At 35.4% G+C, this 20,273-nt stretch overlaps 1 protein-coding gene across 2 annotated transcripts in view; it reads right to left on the reverse strand.

Moving 5' to 3' along the window:
* The window catches only part of LKRSDH (lysine ketoglutarate reductase/saccharopine dehydrogenase), a 108,536-nt gene that overhangs the window by 49,013 nt on the left and 39,250 nt on the right, over positions 1-20,273 (reverse strand). For both annotated transcript variants that reach the window (XM_089088148.1, XM_089088155.1), the window contains one exon: positions 9,023-9,194. In XM_089088148.1, the coding sequence (XP_088944274.1) occupies positions 9,023-9,194 (172 nt within the window). The remainder of the gene's footprint in view (positions 1-9,022; positions 9,195-20,273) is intronic.

Raw genomic sequence — 20,273 nt, forward strand, 5'->3', positions numbered from 1 at the left:
CTTTTTATTTGTTCTTTTAATTTCCCAACATTCCATGTAGAAGGTTTAAAATCAAAAAGAAAACTTTTATAATCCATCCCCAGCATAAATTTGTATGAATTGAAATTCATTTAACAAATATGGGTTCAACCATCTTTGAGCAGAAAATATCAGACAACATGTGCAATAATTTCAGAAAAATTTACGCGGGCCCAAGGCCGTAACTAGGGGGGGGGGGGTTAACCCTCCCTAAAGTTTTCGTCCGACTCTTAAAAACGTAACAAAAAGAAAAAAATGTTTTTAACATTTTTTGAAGTTTTTTTTGTGACCCCCAGCCCCCCCCCCCCCCCAAAAAAAATCCTTCTGTACCCCCTCCCGAACAAATCCTTCTGTACCCCACTCCCTCGAAAAAAATCCTAGGTAAGGCCCTCCTTGAGCCATACAAAGTGTTTACCTTTTGATAAAATTTTCAACCCTTTTGATAATAAATTTCCATGTGAAGAACTAGGCGGACTTTTGCCAGGCGGACTTTAGCCAAATGAAAGTCGTGCTGTAAGAAATATCACAAGAATTTGATTAAAATCCAAATGAGACAGTCTGTGTAAAGAATCTTTTTCTAAAACCCGTCCTTTTCCTTCAAGCATCAAAATTTTTGAAAGGGAATTTTAATAATAGACAGCTCCAAGGGAATTACGGACTAATATATCATGTTGTTTAATTACCAAGAACACGAAATTAAAAAAAAGTTTTGCCCTCTGGACCCATCTTAAGTCTGTTCATATACAAAACCTTTTTTTTGCGATTTTTTTGGCTTGTTTTCAAAATTATGAAGTTTTTTGGGGCAATATAACACTTTAGTCAGTGTCGCCACGTTGAATCGTGAAAATAAATGAACAAACTAATTAGTTAAAAACCTGCGTGACTGCATATGGAGGTATTTTTCTTTGAAGATTGAATTCCTGATTGTTTTTTTTTTTTTTTAGATATATATGGCTACGAAAGTTTCCACTTAACAAATTCAAACGATTTATAAGGCAAGAAAGGCAAGAAGTGAAGATAGGCAAGAAAGGGATTATAACAGAATACTATTATTTAGGACCAGGCATTTGCAAAAGGAAAATTCTTGTTTTTTTACATCCTTTAGCTCTATCTCCTAAATATTTTTGCGGAAATATTCGGAAACAATATTCGGAAACGATAGTTTCTAAAAATCTCAAAATCCAAGTTTGAAAGACGAAATTAAATTCAGATTATATAGAACTTTATAAGTACCGCTGCCTGACATGCCTTAGGCTACAGCCCAAACATAAACAAAAGTTAAGACCGCTATACCATATTAAATAGAGAGCTACTAAAGGAAAATGAGACATTTATTTCAAGTGAGTTATGAAATAACAGCAACAAAAAGGTGAAGCTTTTTGTAACAAAGAGGTGAAAACAACAGAAAGGAGAATTTTTTGCAACAAAAAGGTGAAAAGTAACAAAAAGGTGAAAAGTAACAAAAAGGTGAAAAGATAAAGGCAAGAAAGGCAAGAATTTATAAGGAAAGAATTCAGGGCATGACATAACAGAAAAATGACATAACAGAATGTCACTCAACGTGTATGTTTGTCTTTCTAAAATTAAATAACTAATCACAATTTAAGCAGTTATCAGTTCTTATTATGGCTATTCCTTAAAAAGGACTGATAAAAGAACTGATGAAGTATAATTTGGTATCGTCACTCTAATTTTTCCTTTTGCATTCAGAATAGCAGTATCGTTAGCATGGCGCTATTTTAGTGATGATCTCATATCAAGTTGTATAAACATCATATGAGTCAAATAGCATGACATAACTCCAGGCACCAACACCATTACAGTGCATCCACTATGACGTCATTTTCCATTATTATAATGAAATTATTATAATGATAATGATTATATCATTATTATAATGATTTATATATTATATATATAAATCGTTCAGGCAGCAGTAATCAGCTACAAAGAACAAGTCATACATGCAAAATGTCCATGATTAGGTGTGTTACGATTGGGATTACAGTCTTATGTGCAGGAATAGCAGTTTGGTGGGCCACTAAAGAGTATAGAGAATCCAAAATGGGTGAAAATCTAACTGAAGATAAAGACGGGCTTAACTCTCGAAAGAAGAAGATTGAACACAAACCAGCCAATGAGGCTATGGCTTTCCACACTCCAACCTCAAAGGAGTTAATTCAAATTAGGCCAGAAATTAAAGTTGACCATGGTACTCTTGCTGATAAAAAGAAGATAGAAAAAGTAAAGGAGGAAGACTTTACTGAGCTGAGGTCACAAAAAGAATCAGAGGAAATTGTTGGACCTTCGACTACGAAGAAGGTGGTTGGAGCTGCTGAAGATACTACAGTTAATGCTCCTGCCTCAAAGAAGCAAACTCAAATTATACCTCAAATTAAAGTTGACAGTGCTACTCTGACTGATAAAAATAAGATGGCCAAAATAAAAAAAGAGATCGTTACTGAGCAGGATTCGCAAAAAGAATCAGAAGAAATTTTTGGGTCTTCTACCATGAAAGAAGTGGTTGGAGCTGCTGAAGACATTCCTGCTGCGAAAAAGAAACACAAAAACGAGAGGAGGTAGAGAGAGGAACTAAGAATGATAAGCAGAGTTATATCCAAACGAATAATGTTTTTAAAGAAGGTTGGAATTATTTTGCGGACACAAGCATAAGAAATGAAGGATTTAACAAAGGCAGAGGGAGGTTAGTACTTAACCAAGGCAGACAAACTTCAGATTTTTACAGTAACTACACGCCCGACTTAAGAAGAAAAACTGAGGAAGAGAAACAGAGTTTCCAAACAAATAACAAGCTAAACAAAAGTGAGAACATAAGCTACAAAGCTTGGGTGTTGGACAAGCTGTTGTTTTTGGTATTACTATTCCTTTTTTCGGCTGTTTCTTTACTTGACATTTACTTGAGATTTCTTTACTTTACATATAAAGTTTGCTACAACCGTGAAGTGAAAACTCGAAATGTAAGTGCTGATTTGATAACCAGCAAAATAAATGATAATAATATTAAGTCACACAAATACGAGCAGTTTATATATAAGACATGTGAGACGTATATATAGAATATATATAAGACATGTGAGCAGTGTATAAGATTTGTATTGGTCAAGATCACTTATCTTTGTGAAGAAATATTGTTCAGTTCTATTCTTGTTTAAATTTGTATTACCTCACAAGTATGTTTTTATTTATTACCCAACGGGGTGGGGGGTTAGGGGGTTTGAACCCCCCCCCCCCCCCCCCGAAATGTTTGTTTGACTCGTAAAAACGTAACAAAAATGGATATAAACAAATTTTGTGTTTTTTTAGGGTTTTTTTGTGCATGTTTGTTTGACTCGTAAAAACGTAAAAAAAATGTATATAAACAAATTTTGTATGTGTTTTTTTAGTTTTTTTCAACTCAAAACCCCCCTAACCCCACCTTTTTTATTTATTACGTAAGACTGAGTTTGTTAAAAGAAAGAAGAACTAGCTTCTGAAGAAAAAAAAAACTTAAATAGAACAAAAGGAAGACAAGTCTTACATCTCCGCAAACTTTGTGTATATTCTCTACCCTTAGTACATACTATTCTGCTAATGAGAATTTCCAATTTCTGCAATGATTGCAGCTTTATATTGGGGCACAAATTATAAAAGGATAAGGGGGTGTAAATTTTGCCTCCTAGATTTGAAGAAATACCTTTTTTTCTATCGTCATAAAAAAAAAAATATTCTTGCCTCTTCCCTATATTTTTGGAAAGTGTTTTTTTTTTGTTCTAGAAAAAGTTGAAGCAAAACTAAAGACTTTTCTTCTAGAGAAAAAAAATACGAGGGGCACTCAGTCTACACCAGGTCAAATCAGTACACCGAATCATTTACACCAGGTGGCACGTATCAAGCGTGGCAGATCTGTGCCAAGCATGACGGAACTGTGCGACACACGTGAGATTCCAAGATGTACACCAGGTGCCGAGAGGTGAGTAACCCCTCGGAAAGTAGTGCACATGACTAATTCACTACATGGTTCTTTTACATCTCCTTCAATTTTTTTTATTTCTACTCATTACTTAACTTTGGCGGTTTTAAATTTAGCATCAACATAGACATGTAGGATTACCCATTTTTCCTTGCAATTGTTTTCTAGGCTTTTTTTTTCTAGTCACAAAATAACCTCTATAGTGTAGTTCCCAGATATGTTGAATCTAAAGGTGTAATTTTCATCAAGATCACTTAGATTTTCAGGGGTGTTTTCTCCTTTTTTCGATATTCAAACAGATTTTCTCGGGCTCGTTGCTTTTGATGGCTAACATTAATTTTTCGAATTTTATGTACTTGAAATCAGCAAAAAAAGAAGATTTTTTTACAGCTTCAGTTCCTATTGGGTTGGCTTGCTCCTTAATTACAGTTGATTTTTTTTTTTTCACAAATCCACATTAGATTTACCCCTCAAAACCGTAATTTTCCAGGCATTTTTTTTTTTTTTTTTTTTTTTTTTTTTTTTGTAGTCTCCAAATTATGAGATTATCCGGTCAATACCACATTCGTCAGTGTTGCCAAGTTAAACTGTGAAAATAAATAAGCAAAAATAATTATTTAAATTTGGCAATGCTTTTTGTTGATAAAAATTCAAACATTAACAATATGTTTGTTACCAAAGACAACTACATCTTCAAAGGAAAGCTACATAATATTAAGCTATTCCACATCAAATGTTTTTAGCTTGTTTTTGCTGATTCCTGACGCCTACTACTACCAAATACTGCATAATAGTGTACCAGAGTTCATACAAAAGTGCACTTCCAAAGTGCATGTGGAGGTCCTTTTACCATCAAGTTTAGGGCTGAATAAAAAAAGAATTTTCAGGGTGAGAGCCAGTGATGTTTTTTTTTTTTTTTTTTTTTTTTTTAGACGAAGGGAAGAACATGCAAATCAACATAGAAAACTTTGAGGAAACCGTAAAATCCAAAGATTTCTGGAAGGGTGCCCGGATGCTCCACTGCATATTTACCTGATAAGAACAGGCATCGGATAAGCCAACGCCAGAATTGTCACCCGGTAAAAAATTACTAGATTTTATATTTTTCTTTAAGAACCTAGTGGTTTATGTGCTGATTTAACGATTTTTAAGGCAATATAAAAATCACTAGAAATAGAGTTAAATCACTAGGGATGACAACACTGGCCAACAAACTCTTGAGCATACTTAGAAGCAGAGTGGATAAAGTGTGTTTGAGATTCTGTTCATTTGTGGTAAAGCCAACGCGAAACATCAGTGGCAGGGTTTCTAACATTTTCAAGCCAGTCCGCACAAAATACACCAACTCGTAAAATGAAAGCTTATCAGTGATTTAATAATTATACGAGTATACAGTATAACACATCTAATTTCAACGGTAATTTTCAAAGGAACTAGATTAGGGTAGGTCTGAACGATCGCAAACAATAAAACATGTCAAAATATCAATCTAAAGACAGATAATAATGGCAGCACTAACAATGTATGTGTTGAAAGACTAAAGCACAAAAGTCGACAGTTTTCTAAACAAGTCAGGAAAATCTTTCAGAGGTACCAAAGCACAATTTGGTCCTTTTTTGGTCAAAATTTGGTCTAAAAGTAAAACTATTAATAAATGACAAGTAAAGCGAAATAAGTCACCAACAAAAGCGAACATCAGGTTCTTCTCCCTGCCATCTTAAATCTTTGTTTGCAGTTTTTCATATAAATTCGGTCGTGTTTCAAAATATACAAGATTTAATAAGTATAAAATAAAAATACACAATAACATCAAACCATAAATATACAAACCATCTTAAATCTGTGTTTACAGTTTTTCATATAAATTCGGTCAAGTTTCAAAATATACGATATTTAATATATAAAAAATCAAAATCGTGAAGGACAAAAACCATCGAGGTAAATTTTCAGCCAATGAAACAAAATAAAAGTCTTCCAAAAGCAGATATTTAAGCAAAGAAATCCACATCGATGTATGTAAGAGGCCTCGCCCCTCCCCCCAGAAATCATAAATTGCCCAATTTTGATGTTTTTCATTCAAAAAGGGCTACTTAAGAACTCGAAACAAAGATAAGAGAAACAGAAAATGACCAAATTCAGGAACAAAAGAAAATGCAAACTCCAGCATTAAATTCAAAACCAATCCAATCTCTGGTCTTTCACGTAGCCCATATACTATCCCACTTTGATTCGACTGACAAATTTTATCCTTTTTTTAAAATTTGATCAAAAAGGTAAAAAATATCTTTCAATTAGAGTGTCATAAATGCGGCATAGCTCAATAATAACTCTTCCCTGAAAAGGGCTACTAAAAACTCAAAACAAAGCCAAAAAATGACCGAATCTAAGAATAAAAGAAAATACAAACTCAAGCATTAAATTCGAAGCGAATTCCATCAGTGGTCTTTGATGTAGCCCATATACTATCCCACTTTGATTCGACTGACAAATTTTATCCTTTTTTATAAATTTGATCAAATAGGTAAAAAAATATCTTTCAATTAGAGTGTCATAAATGCGGCATAGCTAAATAATGACTCTTCCCTGAAAAGGGCTACTAAAAACTCACGACAAAAATAAGTCAAAACAAAGCCAAAAAATGACCGAATCCAAGAATAAAAGAAAATACAAACTCCAGCATTAAATTCGAAACGAATTCTATCAGTGGTCTTTGACGTAGCCTAAATACTATCCCACTTTGATTCGGCTTAAAATTTTATCCCTTTTTAAAATTTGATCAAACATGTCAAATATACCTTTCAATTAAACTGTCTAAATACGACGTATAAAAATATTCCCTACTATTGGCCGGGGATGTTTTAATTTCAACACTGTCTCTAAAAATTGTAGTAAACCATCGGTAAATCAGTTTTTTTTCACAACTTGTTCTGTTATAATACTGTGCTCCTGAAGCTTTTCTCACTCCTGTCGGAGATTCTCTCCATAGACAGGCAATGGTACAAAGATTCACCGCCTTTATTGGCTATTAAATTAAAAAAAAAAAAAATTCAACTGAAAGTAAGGAGCAACATTAAAACTTAAAGCAAAGAGAAATTATTACGTATATAAGGTGGTTCTACCCCTAGTCAATACCTCGCTCTTTATGATAAAGTTCAAATTTTGTTCAATTCTTTAAGAATGACCCCTGAATTACAAAGGCCGTTTAATTAGAATAAAAAACTCTTGAAAGTACTAAAAAAAACTTCAGCGTAAAGAGCGAGGTATTGACTAGGAGAAGAACCCCCTTATATACGCAATAATTTATGTTCATTTTAAGTTTCAATATTGCTCCTTACTTTCAGTTGAAAAATCTTGTTTTTTTATTTAATTTCTGATCGTTTTTTTAAATAATGCTGGGAAATCCGGCACCCCCTTCATAGAAATATCCCTTTTTCCATGGAAAGATCATCCAACGTAACCCCCTCACCCAACCTCCCCACCAAAATCTCCCCCCCGGAAAACGTCTGTATAAATCCCAATAACTAATGCTATATGTAAACAATGGGCAAAGTTCATAATTTGCAGTCCTTCCCCCGGGGACTGTGGGGGATTAAGTCATCCTCAAAGACATAGTTTTAAGATTTTTCGACAATGTTGAACAAAATGGTTATTTCAAAATTTTCATCGGGCGACTTTGGGAAGCAAATGAGCGTGGGATCCAATTTTTTGGTCACTTAAAAACGACACTAGAACTTTTAATTTCCAATTGAATTAGCCCTCTCGCAATATTCTAGGACCTCTGGGTCGGTACTATCACCCCTGAAAAAAAGATCTTTCTTCTGGCAAAAAAAAACAAAATTCCACATTTTTCAGATAGGAGCTTGAAACCTCTGCAGTAGGGTTCTCTGATACGCTAAATCTGATGGTTTGATTTTCATTCCATTGATTTTCATTCTATGACTTTTAGGGGTGTTTCCCCCTTTTTTCGAAAATAAGGCAAATTTTCTCAGGCTCGTAACTTTGTTATGGGTCAGACTAAACTTGATGAAACTTATATATTTGAAATCAGCATGAAAATTCAATTCTTTTGATGTATCTATTGGTATCAAAATTCCGTTTTTTAGAGCTTTGGTTACTATTGACCCGGGTGGCTCTTCACTTACAGTTCGTTACCCCGAACTGTTTGACAAAACTTAGGAGGCGAATAGCTGAGAGACTTGAGCTAAATTCTTAGCGAGTTTATGTCGACTACGATGTAGAAATCTCTCTCTTACCCTATTTTATTCCCTATTTAGATTGATACATCTCTTTGTTCCTTCGTTTTTTTTTTATTCTCCGTCTCTGACTCAATTAGCCAATTCTTCAGTCGACTCATGATTCCTTTCCATCTTGTGTTTTTTTTAATCTCCCTTTTGTGCATTTAAACTTTAAGTGCTTATGCTAGCGTTGTGCTAATTTAATGCATAAAATATCTCTATTCTTTAAATTATAATTACTGAATTACATAAACTATTCTTTTTTTATCCCTTTTTGGAAAGGCGGCGCGATCTTTATCAGTATTGAATCTTTATCGGCCTGTATCGGTCTTTATCCTTATTGGTCATTGATCTTTATTGGTCTTTATCAGCGCGGTTTATAAGTATTGAAGAAGGAGTTTATTATATACCGGAATATACCAGAAGTTTCCGGTATAAGATACTGGAAACCCCAATCCAGGAACTCTTCATCTCCCATCCATGTCCTCCACTGCATCCAATATATGACAAATTTTGCTCTTTTAAGAAAAATATAGTTTAAATGAAAAATCAAGTTCCAGTATACTTAAATATTTAACTTCAAGTAAGATATTTTAAAATAAAGAAAAACTAAACGAAGATTACCAGTTCAATCACGTTACATGATAATTATTTTGAATTCAATTCTACTAGCACTGGCTAGAGTTTCTCGTTAGCACTGAAGAAGTATTAATGGAACAATCTTTGGTTACACTTAAATGGGCAGCGGGAGGGAGAGTATCCCCCCCAAAAATAGTACATTAAAAAATTATCTACTTACGCTGTGGACGCAATGAGTAAACTCGTGCTCTTCAAAGGGTTTAGTTGCGTCAGATTTTAGAAATTCAGGAATGTGAGGGAAAAGTAAGTCACCAAAGAAGTCTGTGGCTTCTAGTGGCAGCTGCGTCGGCATGTTATCAATAGAACAGACTAGCACACCAGGTCCTTTGAAACTAAAAAAGAAAAAGGATAGAATAAAAATAAATAGAGACTATTGAATAATATACAAAGAGAAAATACATAAGATAAAAAGCAGAAAATGAAGAAATAGTAGAATAAATTGAAGCTGGAACTATGTTTGTAACATACTTGCAAAATCATATTTCAATCGTGTGCTATAAGCTATTAGCTTTAATAATAATAATAATTTTATTTTTGCCCGCTCATGCAAAAAAAAAAGCAGAGTAATACAAAAGAAGAAAAGGAAAAGTAAAATATTTTCATCACCAAAGAATAAAATTAAACATTAATTTCTTCTTCGCATTCATAGATCAGATGTAGCAGCAAAAACTCGAACTATGTTTCAAACGCCTTTTTTCTGCACTTTTTTTAAGAGATGGCACTACGATAATTGGGTCTACCATATTTTAAGATCTTAAAACGAATGTGTTTCTCTCGTAGAGCGGGTAGCAAAATAAATACTTGAGGTATTTGCAGTATACACAGGGGAGTTTTAGTATATCAGTTTGCGTGAACCAGTCCCATAGCGATTTAGTGGGAATATACTTCATTTAATTCGAGTGCGAGTCTCCCTCTTAACTGTGTTTTTTTTCTCTATTCTCTATGTCTCTTCTTTTCGGTGGCTTGGTCTTCACATTATTAATAATCTCAAAGCACTTCGGGCTCTGACAGTTTCTAATGCTAAGAAAAAAAAATTCAGATTGGATATTCAAAATGTGTTGCAAACAGATGGAGGTACAATAGAAAAGCGCTTGGGAAATTATATTCTTCGTTTTGCGATCATTCTATTCTCTTTTTTCTTTATCTGAATTTCTTCCAATTCTGAAGCCTAAAGATCTGAATTCTATCCGGACTTATTATTTTAAATATTCTCGGTACGTTTTGTGCCTCCCTCCGTGGTTCCGGAACCGACATCTAATATCGCGATTCGGCCTCCCTGATTTACGGAAAAAAGTGACTGTGCTTACGGGAAAGCTGTCGTTACCTGCAGGTCTTACGACGTACCATAATTTACGTCGTTTTATGTAAATAATTGTTAAGTGTGCGAGTTTGCTCTTTTTTTTATGTACTCCACTTCCTTTTTATAGTGGGTAATAAATAAATTATTATTATTTTTATTACGGCGATAAATAAAGCCGGTGAGGGAGAGCCACCACTGCATAAAGCTTTGCAAGGATCTGCCTGTTCAAGCTAAATTACAGAGAGACGACCTTGCCGTAGCTCGAGCGAATGCTGTTGGTAATTTTCTCAATTATTAGTAAACGAGAACTTCTTATATAACAACCGCACGTTATTCACAGGTAGCTAAGGGACTTTCCAGGGAAAATTTCCGTTTGTTCAAAAGTCACACATGTAAGATCACTATTTTGCTGCTTACTTGCCGAGGGATAAAATTCCAAGAACTCCGTCTTTAGTGCATTGACTCTCAGATTGACATATTCGTATCCAGTTATCAGGCGGTCAATATTCTCTTGTAGAGAAGCACGGATACAGCTTTACATCGACAGGTCGTCAGTACATTAAAGAAGGTTGTGGTCGCACAGATTGATACTAAATCCTCCAGCAGTATTTTTTTATTATTCCGGATGTTAGGGTATTAAATAGGATAAGACTTAATACAGATCCTTGCCGAAGGCCTCGGACGAGTCTAATCGGTCTGCTCAGGTGATCCCTGTCAGTCTCACTTTTCACAAAACTGGTCAAATACCAAAAAAACAAAAGTGCAGCGACGTGACCATTCACACTATACTCGAGTAATTTCAAGAGTCCCTGAGACTGCATAACCGAGTCGAATTCAGCTGAGATATCCATGCTGCCCACAATGAGGGAGGACCCCATTCTGTGAGGTTTGTCAATAGCTTTCTATAAAAGTCTATGTACAAATGTGTAACTCAGGTCTCGGCTGAATCCGGAATGACAAAAATCCAATCTACATTTCCCAGAAATTTGTGGGAGAAGTAGCTCATGGATTTTCTGAGAACGGTAGAAACGGTAATTGGTCTATATCCTGAGCGCTGATTTTGATTTTCCATTTTTTGGGGGCATATCTGACAGAACACCAGCACAAAATGAGCTAGGGATCATACCGCTATCGACATATCTGGAACAGAAGAGAGATATTTTCAAACAAGAGGTCAGTGCCATGCCGTAGGTTATCTGGACAAATACCATCGAGACCAGGTGCCTTTCCGCGTTGTAATTTGAGCACTATTTTAACTAGAGCCAACTTAGATATCACAAAATAATTTCACACTCTTAATAAGGTTTCGAGTTTTTTGTTTAGATATTTAACAAAATCCTGCTAAAGCTGGGGGTCTTTAGAACCCGAATATTGTAGAGTAATGCCTTAACCACTCCTCTTCCAGAATGTCAAATTAGTACATTTTTCCACTGTTCTGGGATCTCTTGAAGAACTTCCATATTACTTTCGGATTTTTTGACGCTTGCTCTGAAACTCAGCTTCTTCGCTTTTCAGTTTTTCCGTTAGATTTAGGTAATCCTTTTGTGTGCTCCTAAACAGTAGGAAGGCCATTCCCGATCTGGGCTTATCGGATTCTATCCAGAAGTTGCGATACAATTTAGTAAGTTTTTCGCTTGTTTGACTAGAGTACACTTGTCCCAATCTGGTTTTTCAGAACCGGAACGGACCTCACCACACGGGACGGCTAGCTTTTCCTAGGTTTTTAGGGCATGGAGAATTTCTTCACAATAGATGTTTGAAGTGATCGGATCTTGGACACTGCGAAGTAGTAGCTGGTACAGCAATTTATTTTTGCTCAGGATTTCGTCACAAGTGTGTTGATACTGCACCGTGTCAATTTTTCCCTCTTAGATTTAATGGAGTGTTTGTTGGCTGCACGGGTGGCAGTAGATTGAAAAGGGACACTGAAAGATAGTTAGGGTCTTCGCTAAAGGTATGGTCTTGGTCAACCCATATACTTTTCATACGTGGGAAGTTTCTTACTACATAGTCAATATTTATTGTAGAGCCACTATTGTGTATATAGGTAAACTTTTGATCTCAGTCACAAAAGGATATCCCATCCGGGAGTGCTGCTAGAAGAATGTCTGTTATTAAGGAGTATAAAGAGGGGTTGCAAAAGAAGTCTCCACTAGTTAGGAAGCGTCTGTTGCCGATTCTATTTGACTTATTCCCAGATCACCAGGAAACCTTTCTCCCTTCCCTTGCACTTTATCCTCCCCTGGCTACCCTACCAGTATGACTCTTGTTTAAGAATAAGCAGGCAGAACGATCCACAGGTAACACCTCCATGCAGAGTTTCTAAAACTTAAAATAGTCAGACGAATTCCACCGTAGTTCCATCCCAACTTAATAATATTCCCATATTTTGTCCGCTGTCTTCCTTTTCTCTCAAGCCCGGTCCAGTCCCGCCTTTTAATAATGCCTCAAAACTACCCCATTACCCACAGCATCCTTCTCATAAACTTCAACCCCAAATAACTCCAATCCCGAATTGAAATAAAATCCCAATACCCAAATCGGTTTAAATTTCCAACTTTCCTACTTACCAATGCCGAGAGCCTGAATTTTGACAAAATAACCGAACTCGAGGGTATCTCTGAAATTCATAAAATTAATATTATTGCTGTGACAGAGGTTCAGTCCCAGAACCTAGATTTCCTAAAAATCAGCAATTATACTCAGTTTATAAAGCTTCGCCCTCCCGATAACCCTCTCGGGAAAAAAGGGGGTGGTATATTATTTTTTGTCCCAGATAACCTCCAACCTAAACTCATCCCCACCCCCAACTTATCAGATTATGATGAAATTCTATGGCTGAGCCTTAGACCGAAAGCACTTCCCCGCTCTTTCAATTTACTTGTAACTGCTGTCTTCTATCATTCCACTAACAAAAGTATTGACCAGAAACGCACATTTATAGAATTTCTTATAAGTGCTGACTTTGTGTTATCAAAGTATCCGAACGCTGGTATTTGCTTACTTGGCAATGTGAATGACCTGAGGATTGACTCTATCTGTACCTCTCTTAATATTAAAAAACTGGTTAAAATATCTACAACAAAAGGTAACACCTCTCTGGATGTTATTTGTTCAAACATGAGTAAGTATTACAACTCCCCGCAAGCACTGCCACCACTAGGAGGCAGTTACCACTATTGTCTTCTTTTTTTCCCTCTTCAGCCATTGAACATTCCTTTACTGCTCCCACAGTGGTTTGCCGCTCCCTCAGCGACACAGGCCTTTTTCTTTTGGATCATGGCTGACCAGTGAAAATTGGTCAGATCTTTATAATTCTAATAACCTTGATGATAAAATTTTGATTTTTCACAAAAAACTAATTGATTCCTACTCATTATGTTTCCCAGAAAAAAGAAAAATCAGAAAATGTTCCAGTGATAAATCTTGCATAAATAATCACATAAAAATGTTGATCCACACGAAAATAAGCTTATTTAACAGGGGTAATTTAGCTGAAGCAAATAAGTTAAGAAAGGAATTAAAAAGTCAAATTAGAAAAGCTGCCCGAGCCTACTATAAAAATAAAATTAAATATTTGCGCCATGATAAACCAAAAAACTGGTACTCTGAAATTAAAAAAACTTACCAGCAAGAGTCAAGAACAACTAAATTTTAATATAAATGAACCTCCAAAGACCACAGCTAGTGATCTCATTAAGTTTCTGGCTTCTTTTGTCCAGAGTCTCCCACCACTATCTTACGCATTTCCAGATATTCCTGATCTTTTTTCACTCCCACATATTTCTCCACTTGACGTTGTAAAAAAATTGAAAAACTAAAACGATCAATCATTTGCCCTTTAGATTTTCCTGTTCCTCTGATTAAAGCTTTCAGTGATTACCTCTCAAAACCCCTATCCATCCTGTTTAATGAAATTACCGAATCTGGACAGTTCCATCAATATTGGAATCAAGGCTTTATTACCCCAATCAAAAAGAAAAATGGGAAGCCTGGCTTTGATGGCATTCGTCCTATTACCCTCACCTCGATTTTTTCAAAATTGTATAAAAGTTTCCTCACTGACTGGCTTAAGATGAAAGTCCTCCCCCTCATTGATCTTAGACAGTTCGGTAATCTCAAATCCACGTCAACCTCTCATTATCTGATCCATCTTGTTCATACCATGGGTAAATTACTTGAAAAATCTAACACTTGGCTTAATCTGATTTCTGTTGATCTTCAAAAAGCTTTCGATTTGATTAACCACAATTTACTCATAGATAAACTTATAAATGAATTCTACATTGAAACTTTCCTGGTTAAGCTCCTTGCCTCTTTTCTATCTAATAGATCTCAAGCAGTTGAATATCTAAATTGTTTCTCAGATCATCTCCCCATATTTAATAGCATTCCTCAGGATACTATTCTAGGCCCTCTCCTTTTTTCTCTTATGATTAACAGCATTTCAACCCTTTGACAATAGGTGGAAACTTGTCGATGACTTGACAGTTTTAGAGATATGTCATAAAAACATGTTTAGCAACCCAATGGGCATGCTCCAAGATATTGCCTGTGAGGCCTCTTCCCTTGACAGGACAGTTAACCCTTCTAAATCCGCAATAGTCTCAGTAAGTTTCCTTAAATCCCCTCCCCTTTTTATTGCTCCTATTCCTCCTGAAACCTCTGTCACATCTCTTAAACTCATTGGTCTTACAATTTCTTTCAATTTCAAATGGGATGCCTATATAAATAATATCCTACGACAAGCAAACTCCTCGCTGTCCCTCCTTAAACTTTTAAATAAATTCAGTTGTCTCCAATCACATTTACTACAGGGATACATTTCTTTTGTGCGTCCCATATTAGAGTAAGCTTGCCCTGTGTGGCACCCTGACCACTAAGACGAAGAACAACAACAGATTGAAAATGTCCAAAAGAGAGCTCTAAGAATTATTTTTAATGAGGGCAACATACCATACTTACATTTATTAAATATTCAAAACTACAGAGCCATGGCAGAAGAATAAATGATTTCTAACTCGGTGTTGCAAAAAATGCCATAGCAAACCCTTGGCCGGCAAGTATTTTCCCCAAACGTCACTCCCCATTCAGATTACGGCCGCCTCGAGCTGTTTCTTAGCCCACCCCTGTTTTGTCCCCCATTCGCTGCGTTACTTCCAGATACGAAAGAACTTTTGTCCCCTTTATTACAGAAAAAACTAATAAAATGTCCCAATAGTTTCTTTTTTCCCCCTCTTTTTTTTATTAGCTGATGGTGCTGTCCAGGTTCTTGCACTCATTTGCTTATCCCCCCTTTTTTTCAGGTCCGCCGTTAATTGTTATATATTTTATGTTTCGGTCTTTTTTTTGGGGGGGGGGTATTTATTTTTGCCCCCCCCCTCCTTCTGGACCAGTTTTTATTTTTTAACTCTTTTATTGACTTACTGTAGTTGAATTATTGACATTTTCTTAGTGTCCCTGTTAATTTATATGCATTTATGTCTCGCTCTTTTTTTTGTGTATATTCGCTTATTTCCCCCCCCCCCCTTCCTTTTTTTTATGTCCGTTCTAATTCTTTTTCTGATTCGTATTTGTGTAAGTTTAGTTTGACCAGTTTTTATCTTTTTAACTTTTTATAGTTTTAATTATTGACTGTTAAATGATTGTTCATTATGATTTTTCTATTTCGTTGTTGTTTTTTTGCATTTTTGCCAGTTTTAGTGCAACCATTTATATTGTCGACTCCGAAGCCCGAATTCGCCCTTTGTGGGCTTGTGATAGTGATCTTTTTGAAATAAATATCTTATTTATATTTACACCCTTCGGCATAGCGTTTCTCAGAATGATCATTATTCAGATTTGTTGGCCAGAATCTTGGTGGGGAGTGTCTTTTAGGAAAAATATTTTCCATGCGATTGGATTGTTATTGCGTTTTTTTGAAAAACTGAGGCACAACGTAGCTCCCCTGCACTTAAGCATTAACAACCTAGCTTTTTCTTAAAAAAAAAAAAAGAAGATAGGACATGTTACCTTCCTTGAAAATTATTCACATGGCTCTTTTTTAGATGGAATCGATTTTATCTGATTCTTCTCGAGAGATGCCAGGGTGCCAACTGGACAAGAAATATTCAAGATGCAGACAGAAAAAGGAAGTATAAATCCTTTAAGAATAGGAAGCGGGACGGCAAATTTATTTAGAAGCTTAAGGAGGGTGATAGACACATTGGCTCTAACGATGATATTTTTAAAATGGATATGTTACTTTTATATCAGAAGAAATTGTGACGCCAAGTAATTTAAAGGAGGGCACGAAAATTTCAAGAGGGATAGGATTCGGAAAAAAAGGACGAGGGTTTAAGGAAACAAATTGGCACTATCGTGACTTTCGAAGGGTTTACTCCCGTTCCAAGTCCAACGCATCATGTGCAATGTCACTGAGGATGCTTAAAGGGTGCAATGAGGATGCTTATAGATTGCTTATATTATTGAGGATGCTTATATATCATATATTTGTGCAATGAGGATGCTTATAGGGTTGCTCACGAAAATCCTACTGCAAGTTATAACAGTCGCTATTTCATTGAAAAATTTCCATCTGTCGGGGTATTCCTTAGCGACGCTATTGGTCTTAATTGAAAAAAGTAACTTGGACCTAGGAGTTTAGGGGATATTTATGGGATAGGGGAAGTTACTCATTAGTTTAGAGGACCTGGGAGAGTAACTTGGAGCGCTCCATTGTTGACAGAGAGGGGATCGGAATAACAAGTCTGATATTAGATAGTGGACAAGACAAGGCTAACATTTAAATAATACACAAATGGTTAGACATATAAACAAAATTTATACACCTATGACAAGCCACGCTTTCATTTTACTTAAAACCGGACTTAGCCCCATTGGGAACTATAAAGAACTTCAAGAGCAAAAGGAATCAGAAAAATTAGGATTCCAAGGGACCTTTGGTTCAAAATCGGAAATTTGGTTAAGTTTCTAAAACCTCCACAGTGCGCAAGAATACTGGTCCAAAATAGCAAGACCGAATGATTGCATTTTTAAAATAGCCGTATCACGTGTGAGCCACGTTGGCCATACTGAATCTAAGACAAATAAAAAAATATGATATACTCGGAAAATATACATACTAAGTTACAGATATAAAATGAGATTCTCATTAAGAGTTTTGACAGTTGTAATTTCATGAGGCATCTTTGAATTTGAACTAAATAGTACATTTAGCCCTCTTTGGGCTTAATTTTTTCTTTTTAAGAGTTTATGAGTTAAAGTTTCTTAGAGAGAGGCTCATATACTATTTGGTGACATCACACAGGGTGGTGGACTTCTTTACTATTTTTCAGGGTTATAATTTCAATATATTTGAGGCATAAGAAAAGAGGTTAAAATAACAAGACTATGATATGATACTTTTAAACAATGTTTAAATTTCAAACAGTTGTTTTGTTTCCAAGTCCACCACTAGCACTGCAGTTAATAATGAACAATCATGCATTATTGCGTGATACATTCTCAATGATCATGATTGTGAATCATGCATTCACAAAACCCATTCTCAACCACAAAACTTCATTCAGTATTTTACATAAACACTGAAATTATGTCTTAAGGAAACCCACTCAAGCCGATTTGACATTGAAGTTATTCTAAATAAGCTTGAATCATACTAATTCCCAGTTTTATTTTGGTATTTTGTCATTTTTTGTTCTTTTTTTTCTGTTTTGACGGTGACTTTGGGACATAGTAAACTAGCACATTTTTTTTTACTAAGAGAACACAGATATCATTGTCGGATATCTGGAAACGGATCTGGAAAAACGAAAAGCAAATTTAAAATCCAAGGAAAAGTGGATCTGGAAAACAACAAGTAACACATTGAAGCATCATGGCTCTTTACTGCAGGCAACCCTTGAGCATTTCAGAGGAAACTTTCAAGCCTTGTCTCTGAAAAAGGGCACTATATATGGTGATTGTATTTCAGTTTGAGCCTTCTCCCAATATCCAACCAATGATTACAACCAATGATTACAACCAATGATTCAATACAACCATCCTTGGGGAATAAAAAGAAAAACATAAGTGCTTCCCATGCAAAAAAATTCTTTGTTGATCAAGTTCAAGAGGGGGAGGGACCACTGTAATTCTCCTGCACGAGGTTTTGACCAGGGTGATTCCAATGGTGCGCTTACCATGTCGATCCTACGCTACTTTCGAGTGTTACCTGACTTTTCTTTAAAATTACCATAAACGTTGTTTTCGCAATAAGCAATCACCATCGACTAATAACTCTTCGAAAGACATCAAACGACGCTTGGTTCTTGCCTCCGCATGCTTCAAGTCACTGCGATCTATTAATTCCTATTAATTTGTATAATAAATAGCTGATTAAACTTAATGCCATAATATTACTTTTAAACTAACAGTGTGCAAACGTATCGGAACTGGAAATTGTACTGGAAATCGGAACCCGTAAAGGAACAAGGTTCCCTATAGACCAGGCCTTCCTAAATTATGGGTCGCGACCCCAAATGGGGTCGAGTAGTAAATCATGGAGTCATGAGATATTTTAAAGTCAAATATTTAAATATTAAAATCAAATATTTATGACATACTACAGGAAAAGATATATATTGTAAATTTGATGAATTTTTAAAGACTGAAGGTTTAGAATGGAAAAACTGCTGTGGAATATGCACAGATGGTGCAAGAGCGATGACGGGCAAAAACATTGGTTTTAAATCCCTTTTTTTAAGCTACTCATTATGACCATATAACTTTTACTCACTGCTTTATTTACCGAGAGGCCCTTGCAGAAAAAAAATTAGCACCATAACTGAATGAAAGATCTTAAGCCGAACTGGCCAGAGCCATGACAAAAAACCAACAAAGAGAAAAATCTCAGTGAAAAACAAAAGCAACAAACAAACGAGACTGCGGCCAGTGGAAAGAAAAGAAACGAAAAATGTAAAACAACGCGGATATTTCGCCTATATCCAAACAAGGCGTCTTCAGCACGAAATAAACAAAAGATAAAAAAAAACAAGCTAAAACTAAAAAAAAAACAATAAAACCACCACAAAAAAAAATATATATATACAATTAGCGCAAACTGGTCCAAGTAGGGAAAAGATGCTATTTATAGAGTTACTTTAGTGAGAACACCAGAGTAACTGAGGAAAAATAAAAAAACTGGAAATTACTTTAATTATTCTGTTGCGAAATAATCCTTTTATTGGCTATTATTGAAGCAAACCGTTTTGGTCTAGCAGGTAAAATAGACCCCTGGTGATTATTTAATCACCTGGTAGTTTGGATTCAAAATCCGTTTTGTATTGATTTAGTTGAGATTGATCATATGCCACTTAAAGCTCAAGAGGAATTTGCTGAGCTTTCGAGTGGTTCAAACTTAAAACTACAATTTCCAAAAAAGCCCTTGACTTAATTCTGGATCAGGAATAGATCTGAATTTCCCACAATCGCAGATATGGCATTATGTTCTTCTGCCATTCAACAGCACACATTTATGTGAAGTTACTATCTGAGTTTCAAATCATATTAAACCCCAATATCGTTCATCGCTAAAAAAAAATGTCGAAGAGGTCTTACATCCAGCAGTCTCAAACATTCCACCAAGATTTAATTTATTATGCAACGAAAAACAGGCACATCCCTCTCACTAAAGTTTTTCCTTTCATTTTAAATTAATATTTACCACCCAACGACTGCGTTCGAATATTTTCAATTGTACTAAGAAAGCCAGAATTCTCTTTAATTTATGTTATTGCAAAAAATGCAATATTGATGAAAAATAGGGCATATTATTTTTGTAAGTATAATAAAGACAACTTTTGAACTTTTGTGCAATTTTATATTTTATATTTGTGTATGTTTCTAAACGAATTCTAAAACTATATTCTTTCTTGTGTATACGTATATTGTTACCTAATAAATGAATCATCAAAAAATATTTTTTGACTTTCAATTATATTTATATGGGGTCGCCAGTGAACTTGCAGTCATAAATGGGGTCGTGAATGAAAAAAGTTTAGGAAGCCCTGCTTTAGACCAATTGCATTTAAGACAGGTGTGTTGTATCATGATCTGGTATAACCTTAAA

Source organism: Artemia sp. Qi Xiang Cuo, chromosome 1, assembly GCF_049724085.1.
Source record: "Artemia sp. Qi Xiang Cuo chromosome 1, ASM4972408v1, whole genome shotgun sequence".
Taxonomy (NCBI): domain Eukaryota; kingdom Metazoa; phylum Arthropoda; class Branchiopoda; order Anostraca; family Artemiidae; genus Artemia; species Artemia sp. Qi Xiang Cuo.